The sequence below is a fragment of the Pholcus phalangioides genome, unplaced genomic scaffold (assembly GCF_987345545.1).
Source record: "Pholcus phalangioides strain wild (caught in Gottingen) unplaced genomic scaffold, Ppha-v1.0 ptg000040l_1, whole genome shotgun sequence".
NCBI classification, from domain to species: domain Eukaryota; kingdom Metazoa; phylum Arthropoda; class Arachnida; order Araneae; family Pholcidae; genus Pholcus; species Pholcus phalangioides.
Genome location: NW_028301626.1, coordinates 4,369,344 through 4,392,366, shown reverse-complemented (window position 1 = coordinate 4,392,366; position 23,023 = coordinate 4,369,344). Strand labels below are relative to the sequence as shown.

The 23,023-nt window shown below is 35.2% G+C and overlaps 2 protein-coding genes across 5 annotated transcripts in view; one reads left to right on the top strand and one right to left on the bottom strand.

The window, feature by feature from the left end:
- Nup35 (nucleoporin 35) overlaps positions 1-1,818 on the bottom strand; it is a 41,672-nt gene extending 39,854 nt beyond the window's left edge. The window contains exon 1 of the mRNA XM_089254149.1: positions 1,594-1,818. Within this exon, the coding sequence (XP_089110275.1) occupies positions 1,594-1,618 (25 nt within the window). The 5' untranslated portion in view covers positions 1,619-1,818. The remainder of the gene's footprint in view (positions 1-1,593) is intronic.
- A 1,213-nt stretch (positions 1,819-3,031) lies between these two features.
- Cmpk (cytidine/uridine monophosphate kinase Dak1) lies at positions 3,032-20,089 on the top strand. Of its 4 annotated transcripts, none has more exons than XM_089254186.1 (7): positions 3,032-3,130; positions 6,437-6,564; positions 8,438-8,584; positions 10,308-10,445; positions 13,012-13,091; positions 13,275-13,371; positions 17,066-20,089. In XM_089254186.1, exons 2-7 carry the CDS (start codon positions 6,448-6,450, stop codon positions 17,105-17,107), a joined length of 621 nt encoding a protein of 206 aa, XP_089110312.1. In that variant the 5' UTR covers positions 3,032-3,130; positions 6,437-6,447; the 3' UTR covers positions 17,108-20,089. The 4 variants fall into 4 exon arrangements, with proteins under 4 accessions (XP_089110312.1, XP_089110311.1, XP_089110310.1 ...); XM_089254185.1 differs by having other exon boundaries at positions 3,039-3,130; positions 6,475-6,564; XM_089254184.1 differs by having other exon boundaries at positions 3,052-3,130; positions 6,433-6,564.
- Positions 20,090-23,023: the final 2,934 nt, after the last annotated feature.

Here is a 23,023-nt window from a genome sequence, read left to right as displayed (position 1 = left end):
ATTTACCGATTCGTTGGGGGGTTCCGCGGGGGGGGGGGGGTGCATGTGTGGGGTAGCAGTAGTAGGTAGGGGCTCGGGGATCCATGATGTTCTTAAGTCAGCCACCTCGTTGGGCAATTTGCCTGTTGTGGCGTTGTATTTGTATTTGTATATAGTCACTCACCCATTCAATTGATCAACTTATGCGGTCGCTCACTTGGTCACTTACTTTATCACTCACAAGGTCAGGACAGACAAAATGTCGGGGACGAAATGTTGAAGGCAATTTTTTTTTTTGCCGATATCCTTTCTAACCTGTTGGCTATTTTTCTCCATTTGCGTTTTTTTTTTCTACTGGCTATCATTATTTCCTTTGGCTTCTAGGTTGTCATGCGTTGCGTAAAATGAGGCAGAGACATGATATAGAGATCATTTATTTATACCATTATTTATAATATTGTTGCTTTCCTCTTTTGGTATGTTTTCTATGCTGGCAAATTTTTTTTGGCATCTGTAACGTCCATTTGGCCTTGGCGATTTTCGTCAAGCTGGAGTACGCGCCTGCCACTACAAATTCACCACTCACTGGATTATATGGCATCTGTTCCATCAAGCTTTTGTGTTGAATAGCGCAGCATTTGAATCAATTGAGTCCGTAAGCATTCTGAAGCCTACTTTTTCGGTCTCGTTGTATCATATACCGTTTTACCCTGTATGTTACATCCAGTTTTTCATTGTTGGAATATCCCGTTTCAGATCTTGTTTTCACTTAGGTTGTACATTTTTAACTTTTTGCATACCAGCCATTATACCCAGAATTTTAATCCCGCAATCTTCCTTTTAATCACCCTTTTTGGCAATTTATTTCTTTGGAAAGAAAGACCTTAGCTGCATTTTTGGTGACTGCTTGTCATGCTTAAAGACGTTTTTCTTGTCAAAGAAAAAGTCTCCAACATTGACAGAAATAGATTATGCCACAGCTGTTCATGCGCTTGTTGAGTGCTTCGAAGTTGTGCTTTTCTAGACTGTTCAGGGAAGCCGTTGATAAACGATTGGACACAGGGCCACAACTAGATGCTTGGTCACCCGGGACAAGCGCACATTTTGACGCCCCCTTGTAATGTTGGAGAGGTTTCAGAATGAAATTTGTGCCCCTTCAGCTCCAGTGCACGGGATCTGCCTACGCTACCTCTAATTGCCCTGACTGGACAAGGGAGCCACATAGAAAAAATTGGAGAACCCTTCACCTCTATGGTCACACCTGTATGAAAAGACTTTAGCGGGTTGACTTCTCACCGAGTAGGAGCGTAATTTGCTAATCATGCTGTGTGGCAGAGACCTTTACAAACTGACATTATAGGCGGAGCTGACGTAAAATGCGATCGACGTTATATCGAGGTCTTACTGTATTTGGATAGATATACACTATTTCAAGAGAACCCTTTTGATCCGCTTTACAAAATTCTGGGACCACAGATATTGAGACAGTTATTTATCTTAATAACACTCATTTTATAACCATTAATAATTTCCATATATCGATAATTTTTAATCAATGAAACGTGCTTAATTCAATTAGCCAACGCGGAACACGTGAACGACTTTCACCATTACCTGCTCGTTTGTAGGGATTGAACATGACTGAATCCTTCACAGCCGCACAACACAAATAAACTAGATAAAATGACTATCAAAGTTCTGACTATTTATCTGACACTATGAAGGTGCTGACTATTATATCTGACACTATCAAAGTTCACTCTCTTTCAAAAATAACGTCAATGTTTTTCGCGGGTTAGGTTAAGTTACTTCATTCCTTCACAACAGTGCATGAATTTTCAGGAAATCTACGGACTTTATAAAAAATAAATGTTTAATTCACTGTGATCACATGATAGTCTCACTACAGGATCGAATACTCCAGAAGGCGCATGCGTGCATGACGTGGAGGGGGAATTTCGTAAAATTAGAACCCCTTTATACTAGATAGGCGACTAGATAAGGAGTTTATCTATAAGTGGCTATACTTTATACGTATATGAAGGCGTCTTACGTAAAATAAAGTATTTTTTTTGGCTGCTACTTTTGGCAACTTGCCGCCAAACTTCAGGGATCGATTAATTTTACTCCGTTATTCGGGTGGAGGGGACGGCGTTATCAACGTTCCTTCACTTTCTAAAGCTTCTTAATTAAGCTTGTTGCTGAGGATGGCTGTACCGCTATGAAAATAAACAATTGCCTCTTAGTGAGCGCTCCCAAAAAAAAAAATGATGATAATAACGGGAGAGAGATACGAGATTTCGTTTTTATTTTATTATGATGGCTGACGCAGAGGTGGCGGATCAGGGAACGAACAGATGTCCCAGTCGCCCAAAGGCGCTTGAAACTTTTAATGCAGCTTTGGGTTCATCATTAATAAAATACAAAATTAAATTTTTTTTTAAAAATCACAATGAAGTGAAATGAAAAATTGTCAAAGAAATTGAATATGAAAAAGAAGGGGAAAAATTGATTGAATTGAGGAGGATTCGAATCAAGGAACTTCAGAGTAGTAAAGCTACAAGTTTTATCAACTGCATCAATGGCGAATGCTCTTCTCAGTTGTAGTTAAATACTTAGAGGAGAAATAAAGTCTTATATTTCTTCTCAATGGTTAAATACAGTATATAAATTTTAAACGTCCACAAGTCACCAGGAAAGCATTAGCGTCAATTATAGCCACTAGAATATGGGCTATAATTAGTGCCTATCCAGTCGCCTTAGCGCCAATGACAGTAGCAATCGCTTTTGATGATCACACGCATGCGCATTCAGAAATGTTCAATACTGCAGCGAGCGATTTGGATTGCGATCTGTCTGACGTTCCAAAGTCGGTAGAATTACACACTAAAATTTACTGTGAAAGTTCTTTGGTCCATTATGAAATAAATTTTATTACTCATAAAAATAGAAATTTCAATCTTATTCATCAGTATAATTTAGACAGTAATATTTTTCGCTTATGAATTTTATTTATTTATTTTTTAATGCAATGCCAATTGACCCTCCTCACGAGCTTGAACTTGACCAAACCATAAGTTCAAAAATTTTTGCCCATGTAAACAAAACAGACCGTAAATCCCAATTATATCCACGTCCCAGTTATAAACAAGTAAGTTGAAAATAAATAAATTGATTTTATATATCTCTGAAAATGTCAAAAGATTTAAATAAGATTTAATTTTGAGGTAGAGATTCGAATTATTGGTAACTTCATTAGGTTGAAAATTTGAAAAGATGCCTTTGGTTTGAAGTTAATGAGCCATATCCGGGATATAATCCATCTTCTCTATTAATTGAAATAGCCTTGACCTCTCAAGTTATTATTAAACACGTGGTGAATGAGATTAGCATTGTAACTTCAATGGTTTTTTTATTTATTAACTCGCCGCTGATTATAAGCAAAACGTTTCATATTAACCATGTAATTTAATCATACCATATATAAACGCTGATGCAACTTGTGAGTTAGTAAAAGTTGCAATAGTTTTGGTGCACACAGTCACTGGGGCCGGAACCTCAGGGTACTTGTGTGCCCATTTTTCTAATAAATTTTGTGGGGGAAGGGGTGCCCCTTAATAATCCAACACACCCCTTTCCTGCTTACACCCTTGAAGGCCAATGTATGCAGACGATAAGGGCCATTTACACTGCTTTAGTTGGCAAGTGCACAAGTGAAATAAAACGGTTCTATTTTTTCCTGTTAAGTAGACCTATGTGCCAGTGGGCGTGACCTGCTGCTCTTGGAGGGGTTTATTTTGATCTCAAGCGTGAAGATGTTCATGCTCCGCCGTCTCCTGAAGTTTCGCTAAAATTCCGCCTAAAATATTGGATGGTGAGGTGGCCAGAGGACACAGCCTTCAAGTTTGTTGAAAAATATCTTCGCCATGGATTTTTGTTGAACTATAGAAATGAAAACTACCTTAACAAACAAGTTAAAAATTAATCAATGTTGGAAATAGTAGCTGTGGAATATTCGGTCGACGTGCTTTCAGGAATTGAAAAAAAAAAAATTGAAGGTTCAAAAATATATCGGGTGTGGAAGATTTATTATATATTAAAAACTGGACGGGGGTTTGGAATATGTCTCTCATCCATAATGAATTTGCTGCCATCTATTGTAAAAATACATAATCCAATATTTAATAAAGATAGTATGTGCATTAAAATGCATCTGCATTAAATTTAAAAAATAATAAAATTTCAAATAATTTTTGTTTAATGAATTTTTGTTATTTAATTTTAACCCTTAGAATTTCCTACAAATACCAAGAATCTTCTCCCATAATCTTTTCGGCTTACATAATAAATAATTTATCTCCTGTTTAACTCCAATTAAAATATCACATAATCGATATTTACGTCAATAATAATTATCAGTCTATAATATGTTGCGCATTCTTTTTCCCCTTTTTTATAAGTGAAAGTGAATAAATGTATTCTTCAAAAAAAAATCATAATGCAGCTCTGATCACAGTATTCAAAAGTTCTACCGAATCATCTTCATCCATTGTTGCGGAAGCTATGAGCTTTGAAAAAAAAACACCTCTTTGAATGCCAGATATATAAAAAATCATTACTATTATTCTCCCTCGAGTTGCGTCTCTCTCGCTCCGTTGATTCAAGCCGAATGTAGCGCGCATGCGCTAGTTGCGCTTGCCTCCTTAAAAATTATCCAATGAGCATCTACTAAACCACTTACGTGTGGACACTTTTCAGAACAATCGGTAAGTTAAAATTTAGTTACCAACTAAATCACTTACCGCGTGTAAATGAACCTTAAGGGATTTAGTAGTTAACCAAATTTTAAGTTGGCAAGTTCTCAAAAACAAGTGTCCCCATGTTAAGTGTATTTAGTAAACACTGATTGGATGATTTTCATTGGAGGCCTACTGACATGTAAGTCTACTTAACTGAAAAAATAGTCAGGTTTATTTACTAAACAACTAAATCACTTAATTACTTACAAATTAAATGGTGTGTGAACGGCCCTTATCATTTGTTGAAGTACTTGGGAACTTAAAATTTAGTTAACTACTTTATCACTTAACACGTGTAAACTGGCCTTGTGTCCCGCATATATGGAACGACTGAAAATTTTGCTCCCCCCTCAAATAGTGTCTGAAAGAATAGGAAGAAATCCTCGAAGATGACACCATTTTCATTAGAATGTCTGGATTTAATGACAAGCTACTAGCACTGAAGTATAGGCAAAGTGTAAAATCAAACTTCCGCAATTACCCTTCTATCTACAATCAGTCAATTTACCAAACACTTATCTATTCTAACGGCTTTCGAAAGAGCCTACAATAAACTATATCTGTGTTCTTATTCAAAGAAATTTAGCCTTTTGTTTGCAATAGATCACTGAAATCTGCATTTGCGAAAGTAGATATTCGACAAAAAATTAGGAATTGGTGATTAGACAATAATAATTGATCCTTACGTATTCTCAAGGGATTGGCATGATCTGTCCAGGAAGTTTGAAACATTTTGGCAGCTATTTGATTTTGCAGAAAAAATCCTACAAGGTAACATAACCTCTATTGGAATATCTGGATTTATAATGGCAAGTTACAATCGCTGAGAGATTGACAAAGTGCAAAATTGAATTGCCACTAAAATCTAATAAAATGTCTATTCCAACAAATGCTGATTTCAGTGATGTGCAAACAAAAAGCAGAACTAGAATATGGATAACTTCTCCTGAACTAGAATATCGATATAGCTTGTTGTAGGATCTTTCTAAATCTGGTGAAACGTGCAACTTATTGGTGAATTTTACTGATTGTAGCCAGAAAATTGTTTGCAGAACTGACAATTACAGATTTTGGCAATAATATGATGTTGCATTTCATCTTCCAGTGCTTGTAGCTCGCCATTAAATGTAGATATTCCGATGGGGAAATGGTGACACTTTATAGGTCTTTTCATCTCTTTCCAAATGTGTGGTCTCTCAGAAATTTTATAAATTTGTTTTTTAATACTCCACACATTTTCCTTTCATAATTCACCATAACTCAAACCCGTTAGAGATGGGGGACAGGGTTGTTGTGGTAGGCCTATCTATCACCCTCTTTCGTTTGACAGTTTGGTCTCAGTTCACCCTGCAGTTCACATATTTAATATGTTTCTTTCTCATTGGGCATGTAAGTCTCATGAAGGATGAGGAAAAAAACTTTTAAATGCATGTGTGTCAGGAATAGAGCAAGTTTTATTGAGTGCGAAAGACATTATTTTCACACAAACACATTTATTTCATTATGCTTTAATCTAATTTTTTTTTCTCCCACCCTTTCATCATAGTCACAAAATCGAAAACCCATATCTGGCAACTTCCTCTATTTGGTCGCTTTATATCATTACCTACTATTACATTTGTTATGACATGCTTATGTAATGATTTTTTGTAAGTTAGGCTTTCTTCGCATGAACATTGGCATCTTTATTCACCAGCTGAAGAAGACAATGTCAAGTTTCAATGTGGTTTTCGTACTTGGTGCACCTGGTGCCGGGAAAGGTACACAGTGTCAAAAAATTGTTGATGTAAGCAGTGTTTCTTCTCTATATTGCATACAATCATTATGGTTATTGCTATCTGTATAATTAAATTTGCTAAATTAGAATTTTTTTTTCTGTTTTCACTGCATTTTTTGCTGTTTGCTAAAGTTGATTATTTTTGTTAAATTTAAATAAAGTCTGTCTATACACATTATTCAGTACTAGTCAGTTATCGGGATGGCTGCCAATCAGCCAAGCCTTATGCGGATATGTTTTGTGAAAAACGTTGCCACGTAAAAACAGTCACGGGTAAAAACAGGAATGCCAAGCCACCATCAATAGCCCTCTAAGTTGCAGCACTTTGAAAAAGCTTGTCAATGGTCTATACAATCGACTAATATCTGTTATTCTGTGAAGCTGCCAAGGTAGTTGATTTGGCATGGCAGAAACTGAAAACCAAATTTTGAGTTGGCTATTCCTTTGAAAAAAGCTCTGGTCACCACGAAAATCACACAGACCTACAACACAAATATGTATACAATAAATTCGAATCCACGCATTACCAATTTTGAGGATAGATGCAGGGCCGCAACTGGGAGGGGGAGACCGGCGGGGCTAGTGCCCCCGGCTCTGGACTTGAGAGGGCACAGAATTCACCCTTTATAACTGCTTCTCCTACATTACACAGGGTGCCAAAATATGTGCTTTCCCCGTTTGAGAAAGTATCTAGTTGCAGCTGTAGATAGATGGCACCATCTACTGAACACAAAACACACTAAATGCTGGGCATGCAAACACATTTAACTTTCACGAACACAAATCTGGCATACAGTGGCAGATTAAAATCAGTCGAGGCCGCAGGCGCAAAAAAAAATATATTGGGCCCTTTAAATTAGAAAAGAAGTGTGAAGTTTTGGTTTTTCTGAGCCCTTCAGAAGTCGGGGCGACGGGTGTTCCCATAGTTAAATCCACCTCTACGGACATAGCTCCGATATTCAGGTTTGAAAATATGTGACAGTTAAATGTTAAATGGTGACAGATCAGAGCGGTGGACCATCAGGGAGGGAAAATAAAATCATTCTACCACAGGAAATCACTTTGCAAGGATTTATGAGACTGGAATCAGAAAATGAGTGTCTGAGAGTGTGCACTGAGAGAAAGAAGGAATCTCGGTTGCTTTAAATTTAAATCAGAAGATATTATTGAAAGAGCTACGATTTTTTTAAAGAAATGAAAAATCAATCAGTAGGGAATTTATAGATTGATTTATTACTAAATACATAAATGTGTGCCTCTAATGTTTAATTACAGTGAATCCTGCTCATGACGTTTTTCAAAAAATGTTGTAAGCAGGAAAACGCTTTAAACGGGAAATCTTAATGAAAATTACTTAGAGTTGGGACCATGAAAATAAGTCACAGTACTAAGTGGAAACATTATAAGCGAAATAAACTGTATATTTGGTTTAGATTTATGACTTGCTACATTTCATATGTTAAATTCTCAGTGTTAATGGGCTTTGCAAGCTTTTCCTACTAATAGACAATAAAAGTAAATGAACCTTTGGATAGAACATGTTTTTATAAATGAATTATTTATTTCATTTACTGAGATACCTCCTACCCGGAACATAGCCCACCGCTCTGTCTCAACGAAGAGATATAAGCAGGTGATCAAAGACCTGGGGCATGCTGGAAAAAATTCTTAGAGATACCAGTGAATTATGGGGAGAAAGTGGGGGGGGGGGCGGGAACCATACCTTTTTTTTCAAAGGGACCCACTTTCACTCAAAAGAAACCCAGATTTTTTGAATACCCTGGGTCCCGGGACCCAGGTAAATTACAGTATAGCGGCATCTCTGTCACTTCCATCATTTTCAAAGGATAATGTTCTTATATTTCATTTATTTTTTATTCAGAAATTCGGGTTCATTCACCTGTCAGCCGGAGATCTGCTGAGAGCAGAGAGAAACACTCCTGGATCACAGTATGGGGAATTGATTGAAACTCACATACGCAGTGGCATCATAGTCCCCGTGGAGATCACTTGTAGTCTTATTGAAAAGGTTGGTATGTCTCATGCTTCACATTTTACCACTGTTGTTACATCGAACACTAAATTCTTAAAACCCTTCTTTAAAATCATTATTATTGCACATTTTTGTGATGGAGTTAGTGATTCATCATAACGTAACAAATCCCAAGTACCTGGGTTGCCATGGCAAATAAAACAAATTACTATAGGTGCATAAAATATTCTATATTGTGTGATTACTAAATATAGTTTGACGACAACACAAAACCTTCAGCATTTTGTCAGGATATCTACCACCAAGGAAAAGAGGGTATGTCCTATAAAAGTTGTAAGTAACCTTAATTTTGGGCTTGATTAGGTTTTCACAGCCATCGTTCAGTTAAGGTTATTCTGGACTAAGGGGCTGCTGTGTGACCGTGTGGACATCGTGATGGACTCTCATCATGAGGATCCAGTTCAAACCCTGTTGGCCAGTGGTGGTCTGTGGTCTCCCATTAAAAAAAGTCTCTCCACAGGGAGCAGGTAGACCTTGAAACATGAAAAATTTTCAAACATTTACCGTCTTCATTTCAGAATATGGTAGATGAGGACTGGCGTACATATAAAAAATATTTATTAAGTAATATTTTATATTTATTAACACATGACATTAACATATTTTTCTCTTTTTTTTGTACTGTTATATGATGTTATATGTACTGTTATATAATTTAATTTGATTTGAACAAAAAGATAAATAAATAAAACAAAGTCAACGACTAATTAAACATGTTTCTATGTGCAAGTCAGTGAATGTGATACAGTATACAGAAGTTCTTCCCTGAGAGTTGGGGGGGGGGGAAGAGTTTAGTTTTAGTTCGAGTCTCAATCCCAAACCAAAACCAAAGATGTTCTCTGTTTGCTGATTATGGTGTCTGCCTCAGAAGACAGATGGCAACACCAGCAAGAACATGAAACAAGCACAACTGTGACAACATGAATACATAAGGGATCACACATTCTGGCAAATCAGCAGAGGAATGTGTATGAGGTGCATGTACGGTTAATTAATAATGAGGAACTGATGTGCACTTGTGTGCGTATCGTGATGGACTTGGTTCTCCAATGAGATGCGGAGCAAGCCGGTCTTCCATTTAAAAAAATTTCTCTAACACAGTATATACATAACACAAAATTCTGTTACTTCTAATATGAAGGACAGATGACAGCTCCACTTGAACACGAAATGCACTAATCTCTGACATCATAAGTGCACACACAGACACAACTAGTTCCTGCATGCACTAGTTAGTTAGAAATTTCCCATAGAAATGTTTGAGATGTATGTATGGCCAAGTAGTAGTGTGTTCCACATCAAAATCCTTTACTACTGTATAAGAGCTACACCACAGTGCATCAGCATCCTTTTTAAAGACAATTGCCAGTTTTTTTAGTATTGCAGCATGGTGTAACGATAACTGATTGTGTAGAAAGTCAATGTACTTATTCTCTACCACTGGTAAGAACATTCAGTGGTCACAGGTATAGCATAAACACATACGTAACACGCCAACATATGCTCTTGACCAGAACTACCCACTGCCGACATGCCTAGGCATCCAGACAATAATTAGTAGAGTTTCTATACATATTGTATTTTGAAATGTAATTGTATTTTTTAACTTAAATTTTTAAGATATATAATTACAACAACAAACTTCCTTTTTTTTTTTTTGTAACATATTGTATAAGATTTCATTTATGTACTCTTCCAGGCAATAAAGGAAAGTGGCTCGAGCAAATTCCTCATCGATGGATTCCCTAGGAACAAAGACAACCTGGATGGCTGGGAAAGAGAAATGTGCAACAAAGCCAATGTTCTACAGGTCCTGTTCATTGATTGCTCCGAAGAGGTACAACCATTTGTTTAACAAAGAAATCACTTGATTATGTGTGTTGATCATTTTGTTTTTCGCTTGAGTAAAACAGGAACAGAAACCATGGTGAGACCAAGAAAATGCATGATGATTATACCCTGTGAAACAATTTTTCAATCGTTTAAGACTGTGATGGGCAACCAATGTTTTTAGGAGGAGAGCCAGACATATTCAGACATTGATTCATAATTGGAATTTTTATGCTTAGAAGTGAAGTGGTAGTATGTTGTATTCTTTAAACACTGCCACAGTTTAATTGCAAATGAGACACAATGGTTTATCTTCTAAAACTGCAAAAATAAATAAGTGCTGTAAACCAAGGCCACTTTGTGACAGTTTTGATGTTTTTATAAAGTTTCTAGGTGAAAATATGAATATTTTAAAAAAATATATTATGTTAGAGGTCATAATCGACATTCATTTAATTGCAAATGAGTTTTTCAGTTAATTATTATTTGGATGGATAATATTTCACCATATGTGACTGTCACAAAGTTATATACCCCTACTTATGGTACAACTTTGTTAGTCCCTTATTATGGTTTATATTTTGACATGTCACAAAGTAGTGCTTGCATATAGTTAATTTAGGACTCTGAAGGACAAAAGAAAACAATTATCAAATAATTTGGGCAGAATTATATCACGAATTTATATTAGTTTTAAAAGAATATATAAAGACAATAACTGAAAGCAAATACAAGAAAAAATAATGTAGAAAAAACCAAATACTCAAGATTCAGGCTCAAGTTTTTAATAATTATCAGGGCTTTCACTCATCCAACTTTTTGGTAAAATGTCCTACTCTTGTCGTTTTGTCCTACTTTTCTGACTTTTTTAAAAGAATGTAATATTGTTGTATATTGTGAGGAGAGACAGAAAAAAAATTATCTGTGGTGTCTAATATCTTGTTTTGGCCAACAATTTGGTAAAATCTGTCATTTTGCTTTGGCTCGAGTCAATCTTTTAGGATACTGAAATAGTGCTATGAAAACAAAAATTAAATTAAAAAAAAAATATTTTTTTATAATATTTTTTTTTATTATGGTGTCTAGGGGACGTACACCTTCCCCCGTCCTACTCTTTCTAGTTTTTTGAGTGGGAGCCCTGAATTATGCTTGTGCTGGGACAACCCATTTATTTCAAGAATATCCAAAAATGTCTTGCTACTGTCTTTACTACTTAAGAGCATTTATATCCCTGCACACTATTTCTTTGTATTGGTAACATATTTTTTCCTCGTTATGCCATCTCCAGTGTTAGCATGATCTCCTAAATTACCTCATTTACAAACTTTGGTAATCATTCCTGGGTGATATTTACCCTCAAAAACTAAAGATAGAGATTACTTCTCTCTCTCTCTAACATCCACATAATCGATTTACAACCGCTTTTCTGTTCAGCGGGTGTATTTCCGCTTACTTAGATCCAAAAAAAGATTTTTCCCTCGATTTTCTTTTGTCACCACACTTATTTTGTTGGAAAATTCAAGTAAATAAACTTGTACCAAAATACTTTTTTGGTAAAAAAAAGAATTTTAGTGCAAAGTTTTTTTTTAGTTCACTTTCCTGAAAATCACTCAATGCACCTAACCTAAAATAGATTTACAGGACTAACTTTGAGCACTTACTTTCGAGAGTCACTGAAAGTTTTAAATTTCCATTTAACTTCTCTCTGCTAGATTTTGCATATGCAAAAAATGGATCAACCCTCCCCCCCCCTTAAATTAATTTTTTTTAAAAGCACTGAAATTGAAAATTTCTATACTATTTATTTTAAAATCTGTAATGGGCCAAATAGAACCTCTATGTAGGTCGCAGTTTGGCCATCACTAGTTTAAGAGTGTTATAGCTAACCCAAAAAAAGGATCCCAGCACACCTTCCATTGTTGTGACAGAAACCATAATTAAAAGATTCATGATTGGTTGCTGCTTGAGTGTGTGTTAAGTGTGATGAACTTGCATCATGAGGACCCATTTTCGAACCCTGCTGGCAGCACTTGGTTTTCTGTGATTCCCAGCATGAGTTTGCGAGCTGATCTCTGCATTAAAAAGTCGCAACAGACTTACAATGGTACAAATATTCAATCATTACACTTCATAGTTTGAAAAATAGATGGTAGTTGGCAGCACTAAAAATTCATGCATAGCACTTTATATATGTACTCAAAATGTTTAGTAAACATGTACACACTTCCGGTACAACTCAATCAGTAGTAAATTGCCCATGGTGATAGACCAGACCTGTTCTCAGTGTGAAAGAAAGATTCATGATGGCAGTAGCGATATTTCTCTGAGCACTAGGTTGTTTCTTTTCATTGGAGTTTCTATGGAGATATTCACTGGAACCCCCCCCACCCCCGCTATTTTTTTTCCAAATAATTGATTAGCATATTTCTGTTCAGACTCATAGATTTTACCTTGAATTTGATAACCAATTTGTTTTTTAGTGATTCATTCTGAGAGGTTTGGGTGTAAAGCAATTGATGTTATGGTAGTGGCAAAGTAGTAAATTCATATTTTATTTAATTTTTCCTTTTCAGATTTGCATCAAACGATGTCTCAAGCGAGGAGAGGAAGGGAGCGGTAGATCTGATGATAACATGGAGAGTTTGAAAAAAAGGTAAAGTTGATGGGTAATTTTAAATTCCTTTGGTTTAAAATGCATTTCCAATTAATAACAAGAGTCAAAAGAAATATTTGTGCAGCTATCCAGATGTTTGATGTCAACAATAACTTTGTGCAACTTTATTTACTGGAGGGAATCTATATCAATACAATTAAATGTCTTATCTCAAAATTGTAGATTCAATACATTCTATTGTGACACCATGCCGATTGTGGAGCACTATGAGAAGAAAAACATGGTCACAAGAGTTGACGGTACAGATTCGGCAGATAAAGTGAGTAGCGCCTGATAGTTGAAACCTTTAAATGTGAGAAAAGATATCATAATTTTACTTGTTTATAATGGCACCTTGACTATAACATCTGTAATTAGTTTCCCCTGATTTTTTTTCATAAAAATAATAATAATAATAATAATGGGAGGGGGCACCTGATTTCTCTTGGTAAAGTTTGATATTTGTCATTACTGGGGGCTTCATGCCAACGTCAGCATGTCTGCATAATTTATAAATACAGTTGAATATGGTTAATTCAAACTTGGATAATTTAAACTTCTATGAACTCCCTTCTAGTTTTCCATCTAATTTAATGTTAAACTTTCTTGTTTAATTCGAATTTTTTTAATGTTTTGGATAATTTAAAGTTGAGGGAGAGATCATGGTTTTCATATATGCATAATAAATAGTTTGGAAAAATTCTACAAGCAGTCAGACTTTGCTTCTCTCGACAAAGTTGTTATACAAAAAAATCTTTAAAGACAAATACTATAATAATTTGAAAATTCAAGCATGATTTCGGCACATTATGGATGTCATTTCTTTGATCTTAACTTCTCATTCGAGCTGCCATGCTAGTGCTGAGCAATGTGTAAAGATATTTGGACCCAGTACTGAAGATGAACCAAGGTTTTTGTTAGATATTTGATAAAAAATGTGTATTTTTTCTTTGAAAACGACACCCTTTGTATATTGAAATGTATATCGAAATTTAATTTGCTTTCTTGTTGTCTTTATTGTTTATCAACTTGGTTATCAACATGTTATTCAACCTGTAGATGAAGGTGTACTAGTCAAAATCTGAAACTTTTTATCATCGTCAAGAGGGAGGAATGTATCAAAAAGTATGAATCTCAGTAATCAATTATTAAAATTTGAGACATTGGGAACATATTTAAATTGGGTTTCGTAACTAATGAATATGATGCTGTGATTATTGATGCTTAAATTGTGTAATTTAACAGATTTGGGATAGGTTAATTGGATAATTTTAATTTTGGGTAATTCAAACTTTTTCCAGTGTGACTTTGAACTTCAAATTAACTAAGCTATACTGTACTATTGTATGGCAGGACCTTTCATATCCAGACTGCTTGGGATTCCTGATTATGGATTCGCTTTTGTTTATTTCCCATGTTTTCATATTTAAGCTGTAATATACCTCTTTGAGCACTTTGATTCATGTTTGCCTTTTGAAAAAAAAATTGTATTAAAGCGATATATATTCATATAGTAATTGATAATTTCATTAAAACTATATGATTTCTAATTTACTTACTGTGACTAGTTATCCATCAAAAAGAAAATTCTTTATTCTCTCACCTTTTTTGTAGTCATTGCTCGAATCTAGGAAAAAAATAAATTTTGTTTTTGTTTCTAAAGATCAGGCAGTGTAGACTTTCCGATATTATGTTCTCCACACAATGCTCATGCTGATGTTCTAGCTTTTTCAAAAATTCAACTTTCTCACATATATATGACGCATCATGTTTTCATTTGCAGATGGTAACTGCCGCATCACTTGATGTTTTTGGCATGTTCAGATATTCGCTAACATAATCACTGAAAAAAGATAAAGCGCTGGATAAGTTCTAAAGCATTTATGTTAACTGTACAGCACAGAGAAATAAAATGAAGAAAGGAAAGTTCTTTTGATCGCTGATTTTCTGACTAATCACATTCATTGAGACAAAGTTGCCATCATTTTTTCCCAGAAATCACATTGGACACCAACAATGGGTGGCATGAGAAAGAAATAAAATCGCTGATTCTGTAGAAAAAGCCTAACCAAAATTTAGGTAAAGAAAAAGTCACAAGTGCCTTGATGAAAGAAGAAAAAAAAAAATTGGCAGAAATGTCCGGGTTATGGATCCTTCCAGATTTGAGAGGTCCAACTGTATTTATATAACATTATAAATATCTTCCATATTTGTCACGTTCAAGCTTTTCTCTCATGAAATACATTTTAATTCACTGCAGATTTGTTGTTCAGTGTGACCACAGAAAGATAACCTTCATCACGAAAAGAGAGGGTTCATTCTTCAGTAGGGAGAAATGGGGAGGGGGAAAGAACTTCAGCAGCAACCCTTGAGGATATTCATTTTTTCCCCCACATTTTTTTCTCTCTACTGAAGAATGAACCCCCCCCCCTCTCTTTTCGTCATGAAGGCTATCTTTTCGTAGTCACACAGTGGCATTTTATTTCCTGGCAAGGGTTGTTTGCAATCATTAGTTGGCATTTTCGCTTGCAATCTGAAACTTCATAATCAAATAACTTCATGCATAGTCTTTGATTACACCTGACTACTGTATATGCTCGGGTATAAGCCAAGTTTTTTGTTAAAAAATATATTCCTATATAGGGAAGTCGGCTTATGTACATTCAAACTCAGCTATAATGGCACTTCATTTATAACATCAACAATAGATGGTCTGGGCTCATAGCTTTCCAAACTTTTTGTTCCACCACCCCCTTCTTCAGAAATTTTTTTTCCCTCATTGCCCCCCAACTCAAATGAACCCATAGGATCCTATTTTATACGCGTAGCTCCTATCACCCACCAGGGGCAATATTGCCCACTTTGGGAAAAACTGGTCTGGGCTGATCTCCGTAGAGAATAATACTAATGAACCTTGTTTATAATGTTGATGACAATGCCATGCACTCGAATATAACAAAACAATTTTCATTGTTTTATGATGTTTTTGATACCTATAACAATAGGAAATTTTTTTAAAAAGAAGTTTAGAGCTCTGACCTCCCAATTAACATGAGTCATATATGGGACATTACTGTATTTTTTACGTAATTTTGCCCTTTCCAACTTTTTCATCGCAAAAATTTCCAGTTTTTTGGGGTTTTTTGGTGAAAACTTAGTTTAATTATTAATCTCACGCATTTGCCATGGTAATTTTTTATCTGTGAAATGCGTTTTACCTTATTGCCTATTTTTTAGTACAGTATTTCTGGCCAAGAGCTATTCATTACCCATATTTTGTGATTTCTCTGACAGTTTATAATATTTTTGTCGAGAATTGGTGTGATATCTCATATGTATTACCCCAATTTCTGGTTTTCTTTTGATCAAACACGGCCACCCTAACCATAATGAAATAACAGCTTCTTGCATAGTATTTAATTGAATTTTTTTTCAGAAAAGGTTTCGAAAATGGCAACCTTGGTTGTAATGAATAGTTTATAATTCACAGAATCTCTGATGTCATTATGACAGAGTTTAATTGTACAGGTAAGTTTTTGAGAAGAAAAACACCACTATGGGGGGGGGGGGAAGATTCACTTATTTTCCAGTAAATTAGGTATATCTGCCATCTTAACCCTTTAGGCGGTAATGACAAGATATCTTGTCCCCATAAAAGCCTCTTATTTTATCACTGACATTTCCAGATATTTTGTAAAAATCATTTTCTTAATGGAAAACTTATACATATATATCCCCATATCACCAAGTTTGCACCTTTTGAAAATCTGAAGAAAACCTACTAAATTAAAAGTGATATAGAATTTTGAAGGGGGGGTTCGGTGATTTTGAATTGCCGCTTAAAGGGTTAAAAAAGCCCTGAAAACATCATCATTTTCAATGACAAAATTTCACGAAATCTTTGATGTCTATAATTAACAGAGCTTGACTGTGTATGAAAATAAAAAATTGGATTTTCTCCTCTCTATTTTCAGGTCTTTGACCGTATCTGTGAAGCATTCCAGAAATTTGTTTGATAAATATGCCCTCCATGTTCCTTATCAAACTTGTTTGCTTGCTTAAATGTAGGACGTTATGTATTTTTGAACAATGTGCTATCTATTCTACCAAGATTGAAGCCATCTTTAACCAATTATTTTTTCTTTTGATTTATGTTATTCAAACTTTTTTAAGTTCACGTTCATTTTTTGTTTTTTAATGCAAGTTATTTTCAAGGAAATTAAACACTAAAAACGTCAGATTCATCAAATTTATTATAAATCCATCAGTAGTCTCCTATCTGATCTCTCTCAGCCACAAATCTCTACTTTGTTGTCAAAAATGTCCACTTCATAACTATATCATGCATCATTGATAGTCGTTGTTGGATGCCAAAGAAAAGTGTGGTAGGTGCCCGGAGTCTCGGTTAGAGATCACTGATGTTAAAATTTGCCTTTGTTGAGGACGCATAAGTTGGTAAGTTAACATAAAACGAGACAAAATGCTCACTTATTCCAACTTTACCAAAGAAAACTCAATGTATCATCAATGTTATAGACAGTACGGTCAAAGCTCATTATATTGACCTTGTGTTGTAGTAACCATTCTGTTACAATGACCCACATAATTTGTTCTAAGTGTTTTCATACAAGAACTATCCTTATTATTTCTCTTTTGATATAACAATCACTTGTTACAATGCCCGTTTTCAATGGAATAATGGAGTTTGTAACTGCATAAATTGAATTACAGTAAATAACGTTTCTTTATATTTGATGCCATCTTACAAGAAAATTTCCATGTTTCCTTCATAATGCATATAAATTAGCCAATATGTCATACCTGTCAGTATGCACTGAATCGATACTAAATTTGGTTCGAGTTGCTAATTGGTTATAGATTTAGTTTCGGATGTGTGGAATGAGTTTACTTTACTTTAGTACACAATTTTATTTTCTTTTTCTGTGAAGCTTCAGTTTCCAATGTCTTAGTACAGGGGTCTTCAATCCATGGCTCGTGAGGCAAATGTGACCCTCTGAGTTTTTTGCTGTGGCCTGCTGCCATGTTTAGAAAATAGCTACTTCACATAGAAAAACTATTGAATTCCCAAAAAAAAAATTAAAACCAAAGAGCTCTGGCTTCTGAAGTCTGTACTGCTTTATTTAGTGCTGTGAGATGTGCTTTCCAGATTCAATAGTAATGCTGTGCATTTGATGTATTAAAAGGGCCGTAGTAACGAATTTGGGGGAAATCCAGAGCCAAAATAGTTTTTTTAGGTCTATGATTTCTTATAGGTCAAATTTGGCATGCAAAAAGTATGCATAATTACAGAATTTGCAGAAATGCTAAAAAAAAAACCTTAAAGAAATATTAGAATTATTCAAAAAAGTAATTTCATAATTGATAAGAATTTTTAAATTCAGAAAAAAAATAGTTACAGAATTACTGAAAGAAATAATTTCAGAATTAGAATAATTTCCAAATTATTAAAAGTTCTTATTCATGAAAAAAAAACAATTTTTGAAAGAAGAAAAATTTCATAATTAATGAAAATTTAGAATTATAGTGAAAAAATAATTTCAGGATTATCGGGATGAATTTCAGGTTCAATAAAAGAAATAATTGATTAAAAAGAATTAGTTAAAGGAAATTATTTGCAAATAAATAAAAACTCAAATTTAATGAAAGAAATAAATTCAGAGTAAATAAAAGTGTTTAATAAATTCACGGAAAGTCTAATTTGGAATGCAATGTCTGAAAGATTGAACACCCTTGTCTTAGTATATCAATGCTTGATACTCCAACAATCTTGTATTATCTCCCTTAAAAAGTACTGCATAGCGATTCATATGTCATCGAATAGAATTTCTTCTCGTTCTTTTCTTTCTGTTATAATGTTCATCTTAAACTAGTGGTGTATATATTTTTATTATTTATTCATGTGTGTTCATGATAGAACTTTCTATAATATCTGGCAATTACCTATCAGATAGGAAATGTGATGTGTTTGAGTTTTTGATTATTAAATTGTTTTTTTTCTTTGTGATGATGAAAATGTATGTTTCACAAATTTGTTTATATGAGAGTTGTAAATAAATCAGTGGCAACATAGTCACACACAACATCCACAGTCTTATTCCGATCCACAAGAAATATGCTGACGTATCAAGTAATGCATCTACACAGGATTTACATAGTATCCAATAACATTTTGATGCAGCACCCTAAATTTTTATCCATGATCAATGTATTACATTTATTGACATATTTCAGAGTTGTTAAAATTATGCTCTTTTCTTCAAAGATGTACTACAATTGTATTTCTCACTGTGCTGACCATTCTATACACTGTACACATTGTTGTACACTGTAGACACTTGTTCTATCTGAAACCACCTACATTTCCTTTTTTTGCTCATGTGCAGAGGTGTCAGAAGTGTTTTAGACCTGTGGGTGCTTGGCTTGGACTTCATATAGGAAACTTTTTGATTTCTGAATTAATTCTGGGGATTGCTCAATCCAGTGGTACAAAATACTGTGGGTGCTTGAGCACCCCAGTCTCAGACGTCACCTCTCATACGTGATGTTTTAAAGTTTTCTCAACTGTGTTGTCACTTCACACATTTAAAACCCTCATCGACAACTTTTTTTTTGCAAATTTTTATTGCAATTTAATCTCTGATTCAAAATTATTTTTGATGATAATCTTACAACAGAAAATTTTGTTGAAGCCTAAGTGGTAAAATTATTTTGTTAGGTGTATTGTCCAATTCAGTTTACTTATTTACTGAAATAGAAATTTCAAAACCTTTGATCAAATGTAATCTGTATAGTAACTGTAACTTTGGATGTAGATTTTACGCATCATAGAATTTTACGGGTTTTTTTTCTTCTCTGTGGAAAAGTGTATTTTAAATTGTTGAAATTTTGTAGATTTATAAGGTTTATGCTGGTTGGAATCATCGAACATTGCCTGTGTCTTCTATTAGGTTAAATAAATTTGGATTTTGTTCTCTGTATTGTTCACATAGCTTTGGTTTTTTTTAATGTAAATTTGTTATTTAGTTTCATTTTTACATGGCCAAATGAAGTATGTGAGACTGGAATTAACATGGTAACTCAAATCAATAAGACTAGTCTTACTACTAATGGGTCTAACATACCGAATTGTATTCCAAAAGTTTTCCATGAGCTCAAAACTCTCTCTCAGTCCTTGTTAGGGTCTTCCCTTTTGACACTCAGGTATAACTTCCACTTGAGAATGAGATGGCTCCATGCTGCAGTAATCCCACCACAAGCAGCATTAAAACTGGAATTTATTACATATCAGTTTGCGACTTTAACTGCATAACAAAGCATTGGCTTGAAATTCTATCAATTTGTAATTGTTTCATATAAAAAATATGTGCCTTTCACCTTATCAACAGACATACATACTGTCAGCGTCGTCTTAAGGCATGGGCCTACAAGAGAAAAGAGCCCCACAAAAATGAGATCTGGTTGAGATTTTCGAGAATTTGCCTGGTAGGGCCTCAGAAAAATCATTTGGCCTGGGGGCCCATAATGCTCTTGACAGCCCTGCATACTGTATATGAATATGAACTTTAACTTATAGACTTGGATGGGGCCTTGATTTTTGACAGGACATCAAGCTAAGACATTTGTTGGACTTCTTATATTCATTTTAAAGAAACTACTTGTTAAAAGGATTAAAAATATATGTATTAGAGATTAATACACTGCCCCCCCCCCCATGTTAGAGTTCTATCATCCTCCCCTTCATGTAAATTGAGGAGGGTTTTATGACTTGAACAGCTTCATGATCTCCCAGGCAAGAGTGGGACAACTCCTACTAAACTTTGCCCGCCACCTCAAATTTATGGAAACATGTTTTTCTGTAGGAGCATTTTTGTTTTGCATTTTGGTCTGGACAAGTTTTTGATGGGGCCTGTTAAGTCAAGACTTCTATTTAGAGAAGAAAAAAGTTAATTTTCCACACATGGGTTTATGGGCTAGACCCCTTTCACAACCCCCTGTCATGGGGCATATATACAGGCTGTTCCAAATTGTTTACACAGCGGATATCTATGCAATCATTGGCACCGGAAACATATTTTCAAATGACATGGAAATACAGTGAAACTTGTAAGACGGACACTACTACACCATACATGCACCTTGTCCATACTCCTCTGCGGAACCTCTAATGAATTGGTACATGCTGAAATGTGTGTGTACATTTTTTATGAACCTGACGTAAAGTTTGTTTCTGCGTAATGTGTGGTGTGTGTATAGTGCCGCCATATGCCATCAGCTTTTCTAACTATGAGTTAATTTTGACGATTGAATAACTGTCATGAACCTGTTGCTCTCTGTGGCGAGACTTTTTAATGGGGAGATTGGCCCACATTTGCTCCTCGAAGTTGGGAACCACAGGCAGCCAACTACCAGTGTGGCGACGGTGGGGTTTGACCGCTGGTCCATGCGATGCGAGTCTGTCACTATGACCACTCAACCACCACAGCGGCTGTAAGACGGACATGTATGATACGGAAACCTGTCTTAAACCAGCACCACCTAGAGATAGAAAGCCCCTGCACTGTTTGCCGTAAACGTCTTTCAGACTACCTAGCAAGTTTGCCACATTTTGAAACACGGGGCATCCTATTTAGTTTCTTATTTTGGCGTAGAATCTTCCTGATTGGATGTGGGGCATACAAATCGTCAATTCTGAGCCTGATCATTTCTTTTACTCACAACGATGATACTACTTACCCAGACATGCACCTCGTTCCATATTCCTCTGCGGAACCTCTAACGAATTGGTACATGTTGGAATGTGTGTGTATGTATAGTGAACCGTCGTCCTTCTGTGTAATACTTGTTACGTGTAGTGCTGCCATCTGCAATCAATTTTTTAAACTATGAGTTTTTCCTCAACTCGGAGCGTGAAGTGTAATAAAAATAATTTAGACGTTGTAGGCCTGTTGCTCTCTGCAGCGAGACCGGCTCGCAATTGCGCGTCGAAGTTGAGAACCGCAGAAAACCAACTTCAGCCGATCACCACTGCGGCGGGGTTTAAACCCGGATCCTCGCGATGCGAGTCCGTCACTATGACCACTCGACCACCACAGCTGCTACAACCACAGAGTAAGAATAATATAGAGAGCGTGCGAGGGGTTACAATGTGAAGCAAAGATCCGGAGTCACGTGACTCCGGTCAAAAGGCTGGTCAGGGAATCTCGCTTTCAATGCTTTCCTTATGGCTATTCGTATGACGATCTACACGCGCTGTCTTATTTTTGATTAGAATGGCCAACACTTCCGCAGCTTTCGGATGTTCTGAACGGTTTAGGAAAGGGGGACCAGTATCCTTTCACAAGGGAATACTTTTTTGCTGATTCCCCTTCTTATAAATTAAAAATTGGAATATTAAATTGACGATTCAATGGATTTTTGATGTAGTCTCAGTTTTTAACGATTCCATTTTGGATTTAATTCAATTAAAGTTCCAAGTTTTGGTAAAATTCAAACGTCATGAGCCATTATTAAATGTTTTAATAGAATTTTTGGCAATAAATGATTGAAGTAATGAGTTTTATTAACTTTTAACTGAGATATACGTCTCCGCAAGATTTGGCGAGCTAGTGAGTTTATTCGAGTTTCGCTCAACTTGAAGAAAATATTCTTTTCGGAATGAGGAATTTATGGGAAATATTTTATTTAAATAGAATGTAATGAAAACGCACCCTCTAGACAATGGCAGTTTTGCAATGGCATGTATAACTACCTCTAAAAATAGTATTTTTACCTCTCTTCACGCCTGAGATAAAACTATTACAGAAAAGAAATATTGATTAATTTGTTTTTGTTGTATGTGAAATTGCCCTCAAATAACAAAAATCAATTAATTGATTAATTAATTTTCAATCAATATCTTCATTAGGACCATC